Here is an 18035-nt window from a genome sequence, read left to right on the forward strand (position 1 = left end):
CCCATCCCCAGTGCTGTTTTTACAGTGGAACAAATGTATCCCAGATATAAATGCAATGAGCCTGATCTGGTGATCTCTAGCACTTCAGGGAAGTGACTCCTGATTTACATCTGTTTAAAACAAAGGAGAAGGACATCCAAAGACTTTGAGGGTTCCTGAAGTCAGTGGAGTTACACCAGAGTTGAAGTTGGCCCATTATGAAACACCAGTGGATTATTACAGATCTTATATCAAATTGGCTTCGAATCAGCCCTGATAACAAAGACCAATGCAGTTTTGGGATGCATTGGCATCACATCTGGGGACAGGGATGGGATAGATCCTCCTCTGGTGCATTACACTTGGAATATTCCTTCAGCTCTGGGCATCTTCTTACCAGAAAGATATTGATGGTCTGGAGGGAGTTCTGTGGAATGCAACAAAGATAGGGGAGGAGCGAGGACAGATTTGAAGAGCTACATCTGTGCAGCTTGGCCAAGTGATGGCTAAGCCAGGGTACATGAGAATAGTCTGCAGATATTGGAATGGTGTGAGCGAGCACTAAAGCTGTGGAGGGATTGCTTACCATGACTCAGGAAATAATGGGACAAAATGGAAAACGGACAGCGAGAGCTGTGAAGCGCTGGCGTTGTCTCCCAGGGGGAAAGGGAGAAGCCCCATCACCTGGGAGGTTTAAAATTAGATTGGACCAAACATTGCAGGATCAGGGCTGCGGTGAGATGCATTCAGGTGGATTCTGTGCCAATGAGGAGCCCCACTGATTTCAGTGGGGCACCATGTGGCTGCAGAGATTTGAGAGTGCAGAATCAATCACAGTATTGGGGTCTAATAAGTGAACAGAAGGGGGCAGCCCTGCATCAAGTAGGACATGGACTAGGTGCCTATTCATAGACCCATAGATCCACTGCCAGAAGGGACCACTCGGATCATTTACCTGGGTCTTTTCCATCCCCAAGTTCTTTTGGTTCTAGGACCTCTGAGCTTAGGGAAACAGCAGGAGGGAGAGGTCAGCAGGAGAGGGGCTGGGTATTTTTTTAGTTGGTTTTTAATGTACATCTCATTGATGCATGTGGCTGTCCAGTGTTGCCCAGCAAATGCATACAAAGCAGAGAGCGGGTTGATTTTCCAAGAGCATCAGACTTTCCCTATTGTAGAAGATCTGGGCCTTAGCCACCATAACTCGATCCAGGGCTGAACTGCCCCAGTGTTCGGGGGAGCTGTGGGTCAGAGGTTTGGGTTTGTGCTCATCTCTGGGTATTACAGCTAAGCTTTAGAAATCTATTCCGTTAGTATTGTTGTTTGTACGGCAGTTGCACCTAGGGTTTGCCAGCCAGGGAATGGGGCCCCACACCAGTAGGCATTGTTCAGCCCCACACAGCTAAAAAGATAGTGCCTGCTCCGAAAGCCTTTGACCCCATGATCTGAATGGTAGCCTGGATTCTCCAGGCCCTGCATCACTTCCTCCCCAGAAATCAGTCAACTCTGGAGTCTAGCTCAGGCTTGGTCTAGCAAAAAGTACCGGGGCTGGGCAGTGATGATTCCCTCTCTTCTTTACAAGCGATTCTGTCTGTGTTTGTAGGTTCCCTGCACACGGGCCGGAGTTCTCCACCCCCGGGGAGCGTTCCTGAAGAACAGCAGCAGATCGCTCGGCAGGGCTCCTACACCAGTATTAACAGCGAAGGGGAGTTCATCCCTGAGATTATGGACCAGAATGTAAGTGGAGCTGGCGTGTGTGAGCTGAGTATTGCCAGCATTAGGCAAATCAGATCGTTACAACCCCCAAGGCGAGCTCCGTTACTCCAGAGGTGGAGCAATGGAGAGTTCCTAGGTGTTGACCTGTGACCCAGGACCTGATCCAGTAGGGGCAAGCACCGTTTATATTTTTATGTGCAAGGTTGCTTTCAGTAATGTAAGATGCTGAAAGGCAAGTCGGAGGACATTTCGACTTGGCAACAGGCTGAGGTCTAAGCAAGGTCTAGTAGAAAGCTTAGCTTAGTACAACTGCTTGACCTGAGGTCGTAAGATTTTTTGCAATACGTAGCATGTGTTAAGCAAGTACATCACAGAAACTTATAGCCATTTGGGGGTATATGTAACCATGGAGAAACCACACTTACGTATCAGAACCATTAGGAAATACATGGTGCAAATAGCTTTTGTTAGCAATCAGAGCCTTAATTATGGTCCCCCAGAATGACAAACATGGGCTGGGGGCTGAGACGATGTGAGAGCATCCCAGTCCATTCCCTGTGATTGCAGAGGGGGTGGAAGTGCTGAGCTCTCCTCCCTGCTTCCCACATCCGTGTTAGCTCCAGATATGGTTCCTGGCCCCACTATTTTCAGCTGTAGTGAAATTGGTGGGGAAAGCAACTTATGCCCCACTCCTTCCCTCTACATTTGCTATACCCCGATTCTGCAAGTTTCCCCATGCAGATGGATCCCGATGCCCAAGTGAAGTCAATGGGACAGTCTGTGGGTGCAGGGGTCTGCTCGCATAGAGCACCTCGCAGGGTCAGGGCCTTAGAGCCCTACAAACTGAAAACGCAGCCCTGGTGAGCACTGGCCACGTGGGAGGGATGCGGTGCTGCCCTTTCTTATCACACGTTCTGGACAATGTTCGAAATGTCAAGAAGGGGATAAGTGCCTTCAGAAATAGGATGCTCTTACACTGCCACCAAAGAGGACATAGGGGAAGAAGTGTGTCTGCTGCGTTATCGTGGCCCTTGCTAGCAACACAGGCGGGAAGGCTGGGCCAGGGTTTCCATGACAAAGTTATGTTTTCAAAGGTTTGTTATATGGCCATTAATAAACTGAACACTCTCTCTGGAGGAGCCTTGGCAGCAGCTGAGTGCAGATGTCTTGTGCGCCTAGCAGCCAAACACTGGGCTTGGACTGTTTGTAAATGGTTTCTGAGCTGCATTCATTAGGGTTAGATAAAGCGAAGGGAGGAGCTAGATCCTCAGCACATGTAAGTCAGCATGTGGCCATTGACTTTAATGGAGTTGCATTGATTTTATGCCAGCTGAGGATCTGACCCCACGCTTTCACTGCTTAGCTGAGGACTCCTACGTTCTAGTCTTGGCTCTTACCAGCTGGCCGCTGCCCCTCTCCCACCTTCCCGACCCCCCCAAGAGGTGGCTGCACTCTGGTGACTTGGCTGCCTGTAGTTATTACCCCCAGGGCCAGCCCAGGAGACACTGGGGGTTGTAACTCTGGGGCAGCTGGCCTACTCGTGGTGGGACCATGGGGATCCAGGGGATGACAGACTGCACACTGGGGACTTTCCCGTTGCTCTCCACTGACCCTCTGTGGCCATCGCATGGGGTGGCAACAATGGGCCCCAAAGGATGGGGATCTCCTCGTTGGCTGGATTGCTGCAATGCATCAGCCTTTGGGATAAAAGTGTGAAGGGGGGGGGGGGGGGGGAGTTACTGTTTCCATTGGGACTCTCCTACCAAAACAAATGAGTGTTGCTATGGCAGCCAGTTAAATAGCTGTAACCATAGAATCATCACAGGGAAAGAGAAGCACATTCTAGTACCCTGAGCATAGCACGGGGCATGAGGAACTCCTTGGCTTCTAATCCCACCTCCAAGCCTGCTATACTCCATGGCTCTGGCCAAGTCGCTTAGCCTCCCTGCCTCAACTTCCCCCTCTGAAAGCTGGGCCTAGCACCGACCCCACGGGGGTGCTGGGGGAGGGGGTGTTAGTTATTAGTTGTGAAGTGTCTTGTAGATGAAAAGGACTAAGTGGGATTGTTGTTATAACACTGCTGGGTGGCATGGAGAAAACGCCATGGTAGTGGAAGTGTGTGTAACCTTTGTGGTTTCCTAAGCCACCTAAGAGAACAACTCTGTTGTTAACAGTCAGATATAATTAACACAATCTAGTAAAATGTGTCATCCAGGAGCCCACGCAAATACAGCGTTTATTGACTCGCTCTGCTGGGGAGAGCAGAGTAAATTCCTTGATCTAACCTCCTTGTTAACCCTTTACCAACAGAGGGGAAGGGTGGGCTTGTGATTAAAGGCAGCGACCAGGGAGTCAGGAGGCCAGAGTTCTATTCCTGGGTGTGCCCCAGGTTAACAGGTGTCCTTGGGCAAGTCTCGTATGCCCTGACTTTCAAAAGCGCTGAAAATGTGGAGCTCCCCCTGACTCTGCGCACATTCCGAAATCAGGACGTTAATCCCTGTGCCTCGATTTCCCTATCGGTAAATAATAATTGAGAAGAAGAATCTCCATCCCTACTGTGTCAGAAGATTTAATGAATTTGTTTGCAAAATGCTTTGAGATCCCCTATTGGATGGGGTAACAGATTTACAGGGCCAGACCCTCCACTGCTGTAAATCACTGATTTACACCTGCTGAGGATCTGGAGGATTATCTAAAACAGACTATTAGGATTTTCCGATTCAGGGTTTACAGCACGTTGTGTCAATGTTTCCCCTTTTCCTTGCTGTCCAAAGATGCTTGAACCTTTCATCAGTCCTGATGAGTCACTCTCTGGAAGCTGCCAGTCTCTGGACAGATCTATAGACAGGTAAGTCAGATACATCACCATGGGCTTGCCTGCGTAATTAAAACCACCACTGTTTCCTATGCAAGTGTCTGAAGGAGGGAAAGGAATTGCTTAAGGTGTCCTGGGGGGTTATGACTAGGAGAAATGGGCGGCACCTAAGCAAAGGGAAATTTAGACTGAATACCAAGAAATAAATCCTAACATGAGAGAGCCATTAGCCTGCAGAATAGTCTCCCCATGGAAGTGATGGAAGCACCATGCCTTGAGTCATATAATACTGGACTGGGCAAAGGACAGATGGGAACAGTCCTGCACCAGCAGGGGATTAGATAACCTATCTGACCTTTTCCCTCTCCAGTTTCTCTGGTTCTTGGAAGATTTTTCCCCTTTCATCCCTATGGATTTCTAGATCACTGGATCGATATCGCCTTAGCTGCTCCCTGCCTCCTCTCTACCCATAGTGTATGCTCTCAATTGAGTGTTGTAAATGGAGCCGTCACAGACAGACATCCACACCTCCAAAGGTGCTAAGGATACCAGAGGAAAAACAACTAAGCTCCTCTGCAAGAAGCAACTAGGACACATTGTGCTAAGTGACTGCAGGTCATTAGTGCTGCCAGTTAAATCCAGACCCGCCAGTGCATTTGTGACCGCTAACTTGCCTCAGGTTAGTGCAGGTTAGTGTCTCAGATACGATGGTCAGTGCAGGTTAGTGTCTCAGATACGATGTCTTTCTCATTTGGGAAGCCATTTATTTTCCTTATCACTGATTTTCTTTCTTCCCCCCTGACTGTTTTGACTATATTATATTAGCATCGCATTACAGCAGGTCCGATTTGTATCGATCCGATCCTTGCGTGCGCTCCAACTTTGCACATTTCAGCTGTCTCAGCCCTACGCTCCATTGACTTTTTGTGCCTTGTAATAATTTCCACTCACACAATTGCTCTTCATCAAATGTACATGAAACGTGGGCTCCCTTCCTCCCAGCCCGTCCGCTTCTCCTTGATTTTGCAATTAAGTCTAAATAGCCTTCACCTGGAATAACAGCACAATGAATACAGCCCAGTTTCTCCTCCGAACCCTTAGAGTGACCTAGGGCTTGATCCAAAGTCCAGTGGAAACTCCCATCAACTTAACTGGGTTTCGGGTCAGACCATGCTCACTTAGACCCCCCACCACCCTTACTCAGTTCACTGAGTCTTTGGCCTTGGCTACACTTGCAAGTTAGAGCGCATTAAATCAGCCCTGGGCACCCTAACTCCTGAGGTGTCCATGCTGGCAAGGCACTTAGAGTGCCTGGACTCTGCAGCTGGAGTTCTCCTGGTAATCCACCTCCACGAGAAGCATAAAGCTTGCTGCGCCCCGGCTGAAACGCCAAGGTGTCAGTGTGGACGACGTGTTGCATTACTGCGCTGTGATTGGCCTCCGGAAATGTCCCATAATCCCTTGAAGTCAAGTGGCCACTCTTGTCATTGCTTTGAACTCGGCTGCAGGCATGGGGCTATCCCCTTTCAAAGCTCCGTTTCTGACAGCCGGCATGCTTATCTGCTCCGGGACACAAAGCAAACCATTACTGTGGAATGCTGCTGCTGCCGAGGCAGGCGTGGGGGGGGTCGGGGGGGGGGCGCTGATGTCGGGGTTTCCCTCTGCTGCTGTCTGAACTTACAAGACAGCATGCTGACACACTCTATGCCCCCCAAAACACTGTCTCCCCCCACCTACACACAACACACTGCCTGTGTCACTCCACCTCCCCCCCGCCATTTGAAAAGCCCGCCGCAGCCACTTGCACACTGGGATAGCTACCACAATGCACTGCTCTCCGTGGCGTTGCAAGAGCTGCTAATGTGGCCACACCAGTGCGCTTGCAGCTGACAGTGTAAACACACTGCAGCGCTTTCCCTGCTGCTGTCTCCGAGGGCTGGTTTAACTCCTGGCGCACTACATCTGCAAGTGTAGCCATGCCCTAAGGGTGTCTGAGCTGGTGCAGCTTGCTTGGTGCGGGGGCGGAAGGGAGAAGCGCTTCAAGGAAAGCAACTAACAGGAGGGTGTAAGAAGGTGTCTGTTAAAGCAGATCACCTGGCTCCTTGATACTCTCACATTGGCAAGCTGGTGTAAATAAGCCTAAAGGAGCCAAGCACCTTGGGTATCCCCTTTGACTTTGGCCCAGGGACAACTTTGAGTAATGGCTGTAGAACTGGACCCTTCACTAGGTGCTGCAGATGTTGTTTCCAATTGTCTGGTATTGGCTGAGAGGACAACCTGCATGTGTGGGCAAAAAGAGTAGAGAATGAAAATGAGGGCTCTTTCTGTTTGTTACCCAATTCTGTCCCAGCATGTTCTGTACACTAACACCTGACCAGCTCCAGCTGTGCCAGCCCACCGGTCTTTGAGTTCGGAGAGACCAAAGACTGGTGTAAAGACTCTTCTCTAAACAACCAAACCTGTCCTTGTTAGAGCTCCATGACTCAAAGCCATCTTGTCTCAGTTCCTTCCAGGCACTTCACCTCAGAGGGATTTTTTTCTGAGGACCTTATAAGAGAGTCCAAATAAAGTTTAGAATGAAAACTCAGTCTGAACTCAGCAGTCATCACTGATCAAAGTCCCAATACGCTGTCATTCTGCATGGCATTTTTTACACTAACTCTACCTCAAACTGCTTCATGGAGCTACAGTGACTAATGCAGTTAAATAATCAGAGCAAGATGAGGCAGAAAGCAAGAGACACCTTGTAGGCAATGAGGAAAGGCTATTTTCAGCTGAGATTTGAAATCAGAGGAATATAATTGAAATAAAAGAAATAGGGAGGCTGGTTCACATGGCAGGAGCTTCAGAGGAGAAGGCTCTTGCGCCAGCACTGCTGAGGTGGTGTGGAGGTTCTTTGAGATGAGGGAAGAAAGAGGAAGAGGCATGAAGAATTCATGGACTTTAAGTACTCCTGGGGGAATTCTGCACCAAAAAATTAAAAATTCTGCGCACAATATTTTAAAATTCTGCATATTTTGTCAAAATAACACAATATAATCATGCCAGTTTCAATTATTTTGATCATTTATTTCAAAATATTGTCAGCAACTATGTCTAACAATATAGAGAACAAAAAAGATTCAGGAAATGTTTTTTGACAAATAGATTCCCTACTAGGCATATAAATACAAAACTTTGAGTAATTCATTTAAATGACAATACAGAAATGTATTTCCCACACCCCTAAGAAGCAGTGCAAAGGCTTGGGGGAGTCAGGTAACGGAGGAGCGGAGGGAAAAGGAAGTAATTGCTGGTAAGAAGGCTGGGTGTGAACTTGGAGGGATGTTGGGGGTGGGTGGAAGTCTGAAACAGGTTGTTTTTTTGGGCTGGGAGGAATTGTTAGGGCGCCTCCCCCATGCAGACCTTTGCTGACCCCATGCCTCTTATTTAGTCAAGCACAGCTGCCCACATCCCCCCCAACCCCATGTGTCCTTGCACCCCCATTCAGCCACCCCTCCTCCCTGCATCCCCATGTGTCCCTGTGCCCACACTCCCATTCAGCCCCCCGCCCCAGTCTGTCCCCCCCACTAGCCTTTCTGAACCCCAGTCTGTGATCCCCCAGCAGGTCCATCTGCCCCATGCTGTCCGTCTCCCCCCCCACTCCCATATCCCATGCCTCCTGACCTGGCCCAATGGGCAGGGTGCTGTGAGGAAGACAGCCTCTTTCTCTTCCTTATCCACAGCTGGAGCTGTGCCCACCCGGGAGCAGCTGCTTTCTGTTCAGCTGCCACAGTGACCCCTGATGAGCAAAAGACATAACTGCAGCATCTTTCTGGCAGAATGTATTTTCTGCAGGGGGAAAAAATTCTGTGCAGCACATGAATTCTGCGCATGTGCAGTGGCCCAGAATTCCCGCAGGAGTATTTACAGATGTTTAACAGAAGCTACTAAAGTTAGACATTTTTAAAATCAGAAGCTCCAGATAACTTCATCCAAGAGTTTTAAAAGGTCTGGCCGAGGAGCTTGCTTCACCTTTAATGTTGATTTTCAACAAGTCTTGGAGCACTGGGGAAGTTCCAGAAGACTGGAAGAAAGATAATGTGCCAATTTTTAAAAAGGGTAAATGGGATGACCACAGGTAATTGTAAGGCTGTCAGCCTGATATTGATCCTAGGCAAGATAATGGAGCAGCTGATACAGGACTCAAAGATTTACAATGACAGAGCAAACATTTTTACAGTTATAGAGCAAATACTTTAAAGGAGGGTAATGTGCATAATACAAATCAACACCACACAACATTTTGATTAAAAATTAGAATGATATAAAATTAACATGGCACATGTTAAATGGATTCAAAACTGTCTAACTGGTAGGTCTCGAAAAGTAACTATAAACAGAGAATCGTCAAAAAGTGAGTCTGTTTCCAGTGGGGTCCTACAGGGATTTGTTCTGGGCTGTACAGTATTTAACATTTTTATCAATTATCTGGAAGGAAACACAAAATCATCACTGATAAAGTGACTGGGGGGGCGGTAAATAATGACGAAGACAGGTCACTGACTCAGAGTGAGCTAGATCACTTGCGCAAGCAAACAATGTACATTTTAATATGGCTGGATGTATACATCTGGGAACAAAGAATGCAGGCCATACTTACAGGAGGGGGAACTTTCTCCTGGGAAGCAGTGACTCTGAAAAAAATTTGGGGGATTGTGGTGTGTGTGTAATCTGCTGAGTATGAGCTCCCAATGTGATGCTGTGGCCAAAAGAGCAGAATGTGATCCTACCGTGCATAAACACAGGAATTTCAAATAGGGAGTACAGAGGTTATTTTACCTCTGTATTTGGCACTGGTGTGACCACTGCTGGAATCCTGTGTCCAGTTCTGGTGCCCATAATTCAGGAAGGATGTTGATAAATTGGAGAGGGTTCCGAGAAGAGCCATGAGAATGATTAAAGGATTAGAAAACCTGCCTTAGACATGGTAGACTCAAGGAGCTCAATATATTGATCTTAACAAAGAGAAGGTTAGGGGTTGACTTCCTCACAGTCTACAAGTACCTACCTGGGGAACAAATATTTAATAATGGGCTCTTCGGTCTAGCCGAGAAAGGTCTAACACAATCTAATGGCTGGAAGTTGAAGCTAGACAAGTCAGACTGGAAATAAGGTATACATTTTTAACAGTGAGAGTAATTAAGCATTGAAACAATTTACCAAGGACCATGGTAGATCCTGCATCATTGACCATTTTTAAATCAAGATTGGATGTCTTTCTGAACGATCTGCTCTGGGAATTATTGTGGGGAAGTTCTATGGCCTGTGTTACACAGGAGGTCAGACTAGATGAGCACAAGTTCAATTCTGGCCTTGGAATCTGAGACAATGTTGTTCTTATTCCGGAGGTGGCGATAAGGCAGGCTAACCAATGGGGGGGAAAGAGGAAAGCTCCTCATGGGCTGTTAAGAAATGCTTTATGAAAATTACCATTTTTCTCCATAGCAAAATCATTAATAATACCTAGTTCTTATGTAGAGCTTTTCATCATTAGATCTCAAAGCGCTTTATGAAGGAGGTCAGTATCATTATCTCCATTTTACAAATGGGGAAACTGAGGCAGAGTGAGGTAATGCGCCTTGCCCAAGGCCAATGGCAGAGCCAGGACTAGAACCCAGGAAGCCTGAATCCCTGTCCAGTGATCTGTTCTCAGCTTGAAGGCTTGATTCTCTAACATACTGAGCGCCCTCCACTCCCCAGTAGACTCAGTGGAGTTGTGGGTGCTAAGCACCTCATAGGATTCTTCATAATGCAGGGAACAAGTAGCTTATTCCCGGCTTTACAGCAAAAGGGAGCCCCTACAGGTTCATATGTCCAAAGTGTGGCAGACGGGGGTGTCAGTGTATAATTCCATGCCCATCAAGTGACGTTAAAAGACCAGGAAAGTTGCAAAGTTGAGCACTCACTTGTCAAGAAATGAGGACATTAATTCTGCTCTCTTGTGCATATGCATCACTGTGGTACAGTCTTCAATTACAGGATCCTGTGCTGTTCTTTCCACAGGATCCCTGCCTCATTCAGTGCACACATCGGACAGGGAGTTCTCCAGCAAAGCACATGCTTAACTTTAAACACATGAGTGTTCCCACTGAGTGCCCCTGGTGAAAGTTAAGCACTTGCTTACGTATTCTGCTGGATCAGGGCCTCAATGAAAGAAGCTTGCATAGTACATTCGTCTGGAGTTCAGTGCATCTTGCCTCATTCTGTGTAAAAGTAGTATGTAATATATTATCGATGTATAATGAATGCAGACGCGATTCTGATCACTGGATCTGTTTGAAACAATAAGGTGTTTCTGTCTTTTCCCACAGCCCGCCCTTTACCCAAACCCCTGTTCCCAGAAGGAAGAGCCAACCCAAAGACAGTCTTGATTGCCTGGGTAAGGATATGTGGGATTTAATGTCAAAGTAATAGCACAGCCATGCGGCAGTAAGGTGGGCTTTCAAAATAGCTGTGTGTGAATCAGTCGACAGAACGGAATACTACTGGGTTAAATCATTCAAAACAAACAAACCAGCTTCACTGCTCATGTTATAAGTAGCCACTGCAATTCTTAAACCTAGACACATTTTAAAATCTAAGGACCCAGTGCTGCAAACAGATACTGCCAAGCTTAACGATCACTGTAAGCCTTTTGAAGCGAACAGGACTATTGAGGATCCTAAATGCTATGGGGCCTGATTCCACTCCTCTTGGGCCTGATTCTGAAATCAGTTTCGTCCTCCTCCCACCCCCAGTCTAAATCAGGAGTAACTCCACTGCAGTTAATGGAGATACACCAATGTAAAAGCTGATCTGAGATCAGAATTAGGCCCTATGCTAGTAGTAAGTGCTTGCAGGATTGGGTCCTCCTGCTTGTTCTGTTTGTTTACTTCTTGCCTTTCTCTCATTTGGGAAGAAGAAAATAAGCTACTCAGTTTCATCTTTGTTTCTAGTCAGATTCTAATCAGTCTCACTTTCAGATTCTTATGTCCTGTGTTGCTATTGGATTACAAAATACTGCAGAGGGGGAAAAAATTCTCCATTTGCATTAATAAGAGATACAATCAGTAACATTGGAAATGCCATTACGGAAAGGTGTGTTGGTAACTTGTAAGGATCTTAGCTTAATGCTCAACTGAGCATAAATGTCCAGCTGGTTAAGTCATGGAATCTTCATAGTACTGTAATGACTTTTGCTACTAAAAATGGACACATGGCTATCTGCCGATAGCTGATAACACATTTTTGGCTTGAGGCAGCACTTAGAGATCGAACCAGGGAACTTGAGCTTTAAGTCAATACTTGCAGTGAAGTTTTAATATGTCCCTGGTGGCAATGGATTCATTTCACTTGAAAACACAAGTCCGCATCACTGCTCACGCATGGCTTGTCGTTAACCTCTTGACCTGGCATTGTTGCTTTTCTTGCTGCCCATACTTCAGCCATTGTGTGCTCTGCCCTAGCGCTAGAGTAATGGTAAAATCATGTTGAAGTCAGGCCGATGCCAGAAATGGCCTCCAAGGAGCAGCTCCTGGCTCGGGGCTAAAACAAACAATCCTTCAGAATAAGCTGTTTAGTCAGGATTTGATAGGGGAAAAACAGGAGGTGAAAGATGAGGGGGAGGGAATTAAAGATATTTTAATCTAATGTGTTCTATGCTACCAGTGATGGCATCCTGTACTTCTAATTATTAATGTTTCTATCCCTATCCATCCATCCATCCATCCATCCATCCCTTTCTCTCTCATGTAATCTCATTTTAACTCAAATTTTAGCACTTTTACCCAATGTAATCTCTTGTATCTAACCTAATTTTCTCTCTCTAGTGTTATTCTGATTATATAAAACCTCATGCTCCAGGAATTAAACTAGTCTCAAACATTTACGGCTCAGCATGACCCCTTAATAAGGGGCAGATTATTTTACATCTGCCTGCTCTGGGTTCTTGCACTTTCCTCTGAAGCATCTGGGACTGGCCACTGTCAGCAATGGGATACTGGACTAGATACACCTTGGGTCTGATCCAGTATGGAAGTTCATTCGTTTCCTAAGTGAGAGATTTATAACCCTGAATAGAACCAGCGTAGTTGTGTATAAATTCCCCGCTCTCTAACTAACGAGGTGGAGAAACTGGCTGTGGCGTGGATTAGGACAGTGGCAAAGGGGTTAGGAAAGACTGGGAAAATGTGTGGGGTCGAGCAGGGAGAACAGGGCATGGAGGCAACCAGGGACAATGTGAGGAGGAGGAAAGTAGAGAGATGAGAAAAGAAAACAAGCGACAGACGTAAGAAAATGTACCCCATTGCAGAACAATGGCTCTTCTCAGTCACGTACAAGAAGTTATGGCTCCAAGAAAGCCAGGTCTAACTTAGAAAGAGGCAGGAGCAATTGTGATGGGGCCAAACCATCTGAAGAAATAAAAATAAGCTGGGCTGCTGAGCCTTTCTTTAAATATTGTGGACCAGAGCCTGCTCCTATTGAAGTCACCGGCAAAGCTTGTGTTGGCTTCCTGGGGCCAAGATCGGTCCCCTTTGACCTCAGCCTTCTGTCCGCGATGGGCAGATTTCAGAAATGAGCCATGGAGAATGTCCCATCTTGGGAATGAACAATCTTCTGCCTGGTCTCTCCGTTGCATTTTCAAGTGAAAAACAGAACTTCCAATGAGAAATGCTCCAGGAGTTCCTCACGGAGTTGATCTAACGGAGACTTTTCTCTTTCTCTCCTGTCAGATTTCGATATCCCGTTTTGTGAGCGATTCGGGAAAGGTGGGACCTTCCCCAGACAATATCACCTTTCCCAGAGCCGCAAGGACTATAGCGATGGTGAGACAATGACCAGTGCATGCGGGCTTGGGGGAAAAGCTCACTGATGGCCTAAGCCAAGGAATAGGGCATTGGCCTGGACAGGAGCAACTTGACTTCGGTTCTTGGCTCTGCCACAGACTTCCTGTGTGACCGCGGGCAAGTCACTTGAACTGCTCTGGGCCCATGTGGGCACTGCTGGCGCACATTGTACGTTCCCTAGTGTGTGTTAATGCAGTTACTGTTTGAAATGGGACTATGTTAACACACACTAGGGAACTTTTAGTGCACACTAGCAGGGTCCACACGGGCCACTTAGTGCGCAACACGCTAGTGTGCGTTAGAATTCGCACCTTCTGGCGTGGACTAAAGCACTGTGCAGACATGCCCTAACTCCCGTTCTCTCAGATGACCCTTTCCATAGGCGCCGACTTCCCCTGTACCCAGGGGGTGCTCGATGCCCCCCCCACTCCACCCCCGCCCCGCCTCTTCCCGCCCCCTCCCCTGAGCGTGCCCTGTCCCTGCTCCTTCCCCCCCCCCCTCCTGGAGCCGACCTGCATGCTGTGAAACAGCTGTTCATGGTGTGCAAGGGGAGGCGCTGGGTGGGGAGGAAAGGAGGGGGCCTTGGCTGTTGGTGGGTGCTAAGCACATGCTAATTTTTCTCTGTAGGTGCTCCAGCCCTGCCTCAAAGAACTTTGAATGTACGCTGGGAATTAGACTCCAAGTTGCACTGTGATTTTTTTTTTTTTAAACCTGTATAGCTGGCGAAAACCACTGTGTGGAGACACTTAATTTGATTTAAATCTGGCTTATGTTGATTTATTTTAAATTGATTCCTTGACGAGTTAAGTGAAGGTTTTAATCAACTTAAAACTGCCCACGCAGGGTTTTGCATCATTTAACTAAGAACTTGTCTACACTGTGCTGCAGCATGGACTATGGGGATGCGAATCGCAGAGTGCAGTGAAGGGTTGGGCTCTCACTGCCCTGTGTGGACACTGCAGCAGCGTCTCAATGGGGCAGTTAGAGCACAATGCTGCAATTTACACCTCCATAGCAAAGCAATTGAAACAGGTACCACTTTGAATCCAGACAGGGTCTGAGTGTATGACGAGAGACAAGACGTTGCATGTCCTTGTCAGTAATTCTCCTGCTTTCCTCACGAAGGCCGAAGGACTTTCCCAAGGAGTTACGTCCCTCAGGAGAATCGGTTTCAGCTCGTCCCTTCCAGCAGAACAAAGAGCTTCAACGGGGACAGCAAGCTCCTCACCTTACAGTACGAGGCGCACAGGACCAAATGGTGGATCGACTGTGACAAGGGACTGCAGGTTTTCAGCACGTCCCCCAGCAAGTCCAGGAACTGTGAGTGAATTTCAACAGGTTGCTGTTTAGAATCTCAGGCTGTGATCTCGTCTTCTAAGTATGGTCAGGCGGGGCTGGTGGAGGGGAAACCGCCAAGGAGAACTCGGGGGCTGGGGTGGATCAGCAGATGGCACTTCCCTCTGAGTCCTGAGTCAGTGCTGAACCAATGCCCCAGCATGGTGTTAAGGGGCGCTTTGCTCCCGGGAGACGGCTCCAAGAGAAAGCCCTGACTGCTCAGGGTCATTTAAGATCTCCTGGCCCTTTCCATAAAGATAAGGGTGTTCTGGCCAAATTCCATCCTGGGCAATTACATTCCACCTGCAGCTACAGTGGAATAAACGATTCTCCACTTCCTGCTCTGAATGGCCGCATAGCAGTGCTGTGCCCTGTTAACCATCGCTTGTGTTCCACTCCAGCAGTGGCTGCACGTCACTGGGGGGTAGGGAAGGGACTCCAACATTACACTGCAAATTATTCTCAGCCCTTGCAGGAGGGAAGGCCCTGTATCAATGTACATCCTTGGGCCTGATCCTGCTCTCACTTACACTGGTGTAAATCGGGTAAGCCAGTGGAGTGAAAGCAGCGTGAATGGGATGGGAATCAGGCTCTAAGTGTCGCTCTTCGTGGTAGGTGCTAATGCACTCTGTGTGCCCCCACTCATTGCATAGCAGATTTAGATCTGCATTGCAAAGGGTCCGGTGACCCCTATGCTGTGTCCTGACTGTGCCATTGATGTCCCTCCTGCAGCCCTGCAGGCGCCAGTGAACTGGAGGTTGGGGAAGCTCCTTGGCAGAGGGGCCTTCGGAGAGGTTTATCTCTGCTACGACGCAGACACTGGCAGGGAGCTGTCAGTGAAGCAGGTGCCCTTTGACCCAGACAGTCAAGAGACCAGCAAGGTGAGTGTGAGGGCTGGACTGAGCCTTCCTGAAGAGCAACTGGGTGCGAGTGGGTCACAATCATCCTGCCCTTCCCATATTGCTGAGTGGGATAGAGGTCCTGAGATGGGGTCTGCTGGCATCTGTTGTCCCCCATGTCACCACTAGGCGATGCATGAATGCCGTGCATAGTTCCTGTATGTGCTGTCCTGGCCCTCCTGGCTCAGAGCTGTTTGTGATTTCCCACAGAGCCCATGGACACCTGCCATGGCCTAAGCCATCCAGTGACCACTCATCTTCCCTTCCAGGACCTGCATGATGCTAGCCCAGCCTGCGTCGCCAGTCTCATCTCTCGCCATCTCCTGTCCTTTCTGCTCTTCTGTGATGCCAGCCCCAGGGCTCCATTCACCACCCTCCACTCCCATCTCTGGATAGCCCATTTGCCCAGCCTCTACTTTTCCCTCATGCTCGCCCCTCCTGAAAGCTTGGTGCTGCCCTTCAGAAACAAGGGAATAAGTAAATCTCTGCCTGCCTGCCTGCATCTCTCTCTAACAATCCCAAGCAGAGTCCCTTCTCTGCCTTTCCCAGTGCATCCTGTCTGTCTTTTAGGTTATAACCTCCTTGGGAGAGCAGCCATCTGTCTTCTTGGGTCTTGTACAACGCTAGGGATATAGTCAGTGCTTCAGAAATCCTCTAGGAGAATAAGCTTGAATGTGGCAGTATTTCTGCAGTGATGCGACGTTCGTAGGTCTGTCTTTTCATCGTGTAACGTTCTGTATCGTTGCAGGAGGTAAATGCCTTAGAATGTGAGATCCAGCTGTTGAAGACCCTTCGCCATGACAGGATAGTCCAGTATTATGGTTGCTTGCGGGACCCGGAAGAGAGGAAGTTGTCTATCTTTGTGGAATACATGCCAGGGGTAAGTGTGACAGCAGCCAACCCATGTGGTTATTTATAGAGATGGACCTGAACCAGAGAGCTGAATCCAAATGCCTCCCAGCTCAGGCGAAGTTTGGATCTGGAGTCAAATTTCGCAACCTGGCCCTTGTCTACAATGGGCCAAATCAAAATCCTGATTCCAAACACCCCTGAAATTTGGGGCAGTCAGATCCTGATTTGAACTTTGCGGAAGGGCCCTATCTGTGTGACACAGCCTGGAATATGAACACGGCCGAATTTGGGATTGGATCCAGATCTGGATCTAATCTCTGTGACTTTGGGCCCATCCCTAGTTATTTATTACAAAGCACTCTGGGAAAGGTTAATTGTAGTACGATCCGCACACAGCTATCACGAGTTATTTATTTATTCTGATATGTGCACGTTGAAAACACAACGTTACTAATTATCCTGTCCTTGGAGACCAAGTCATCTCGTGGCGATGCTGTTTTATCATGTCAGGACGTCACCAGGTCATGACTCTGTTCTTGTAGAATGAAATATCTCCAGGGGCAATGTAAAATCAAGAAGTTTTAATGTTCTGCTAGGTGGCGCAGGGGATGTAACTTGCATCTTTTCTTACTACTTTAGCACGTAAGTTAAACCAGCATAGACTCCCTGGAGCAGAGCTTCAGCTAGTGTAAACAGAGCAGTGCTGATTTACACTGGCTGAGGATCCGGCCCCCTCAGCCCCACCTGTGTTACTTACACCTTCTTACACATCATCTCTGGATTTGTCCTCTAGACTGTGAGGGAGCAAACCTATGTTTATTCATAGATTTTTAATGCCAGAGGGGACCATTCGATTATATAGTCACAAATAGCTGTAGTATTTGGCAAACATGGTAGAAAATCCCCCACCAGATCCACATGAACGACCATTTGAACTAGCCCCCTAGCACGACCTCCTCTCTCTAACCACAGCCCCATGAACCCATTTGTTTCTGGAGGCTCTTTCTGATCCCTGACATAAACCCCCAGGCATGGGACCAAAAGGATAAGCCCAGTGCAGTGTAATCAGTCCCCTCGCTGTTCGTTCTACAACATGCCCATGTCTGTTACCTGCCAGGAAGCCAGCGTTTGTGCCGGGGCTGTTTCCTGTTCCTGGATCGGAATCTTTGTTTTCCTTCTGATAAACTAGCGCTCTGGCCAGATAAAGATTGACTTTCACTCCGCGGCAACAGCTTATTTCACAACATCAGCCCAGGGCTCTGCTTTTTTTGTACGGTTGGTGGAAGAGGCCCAGCTCCCAAGCTGTACGGAGCAGCAGTTCTGAAGTGCTGCATCTGGCTGAGATTCTGATTTAATGCAGCTGGCTTGGCAAGGGCTGCGTGGGGTCTAGCTGCTTGTGCGGGACCTTCCGCACCCTGCCTGGCTCTAGCCAGTGTCGATAGCCTGTCCGTTTGTAATTCACCCATTTAAACCATTGTTGGAGTGTCTTCCGCACACACACAACCCGCATCCTCCTTTAAATTAACTGAGGGTGAAAGGGGCTGGTCTATTTGATTCTAGTACAAGATGAGATCC

The 18035-nt window shown here is 48.0% G+C and overlaps 1 protein-coding gene across 1 annotated transcript in view; it reads left to right on the plus strand.

Annotated features, from left to right (window-relative positions):
• LOC135873869 (mitogen-activated protein kinase kinase kinase 3-like) overlaps positions 1 to 18035 on the plus strand; it is a 116101-nt gene that overhangs the window by 93079 nt on the left and 4987 nt on the right. Inside the window, exons 9-15 of the mRNA XM_065398479.1 lie at positions 1580 to 1713; positions 4467 to 4540; positions 10861 to 10928; positions 13261 to 13353; positions 14500 to 14694; positions 15442 to 15590; positions 16357 to 16488. Of these exons, the coding sequence (XP_065254551.1) occupies positions 1580 to 1713; positions 4467 to 4540; positions 10861 to 10928; positions 13261 to 13353; positions 14500 to 14694; positions 15442 to 15590; positions 16357 to 16488 (845 nt within the window). The remainder of the gene's footprint in view (positions 1 to 1579; positions 1714 to 4466; positions 4541 to 10860; positions 10929 to 13260; positions 13354 to 14499; positions 14695 to 15441; positions 15591 to 16356; positions 16489 to 18035) is intronic.

Source organism: Emys orbicularis, chromosome 2 (genome assembly GCF_028017835.1).
Source record: "Emys orbicularis isolate rEmyOrb1 chromosome 2, rEmyOrb1.hap1, whole genome shotgun sequence".
NCBI classification, from domain to species: Eukaryota; Metazoa; Chordata; order Testudines; family Emydidae; genus Emys; species Emys orbicularis.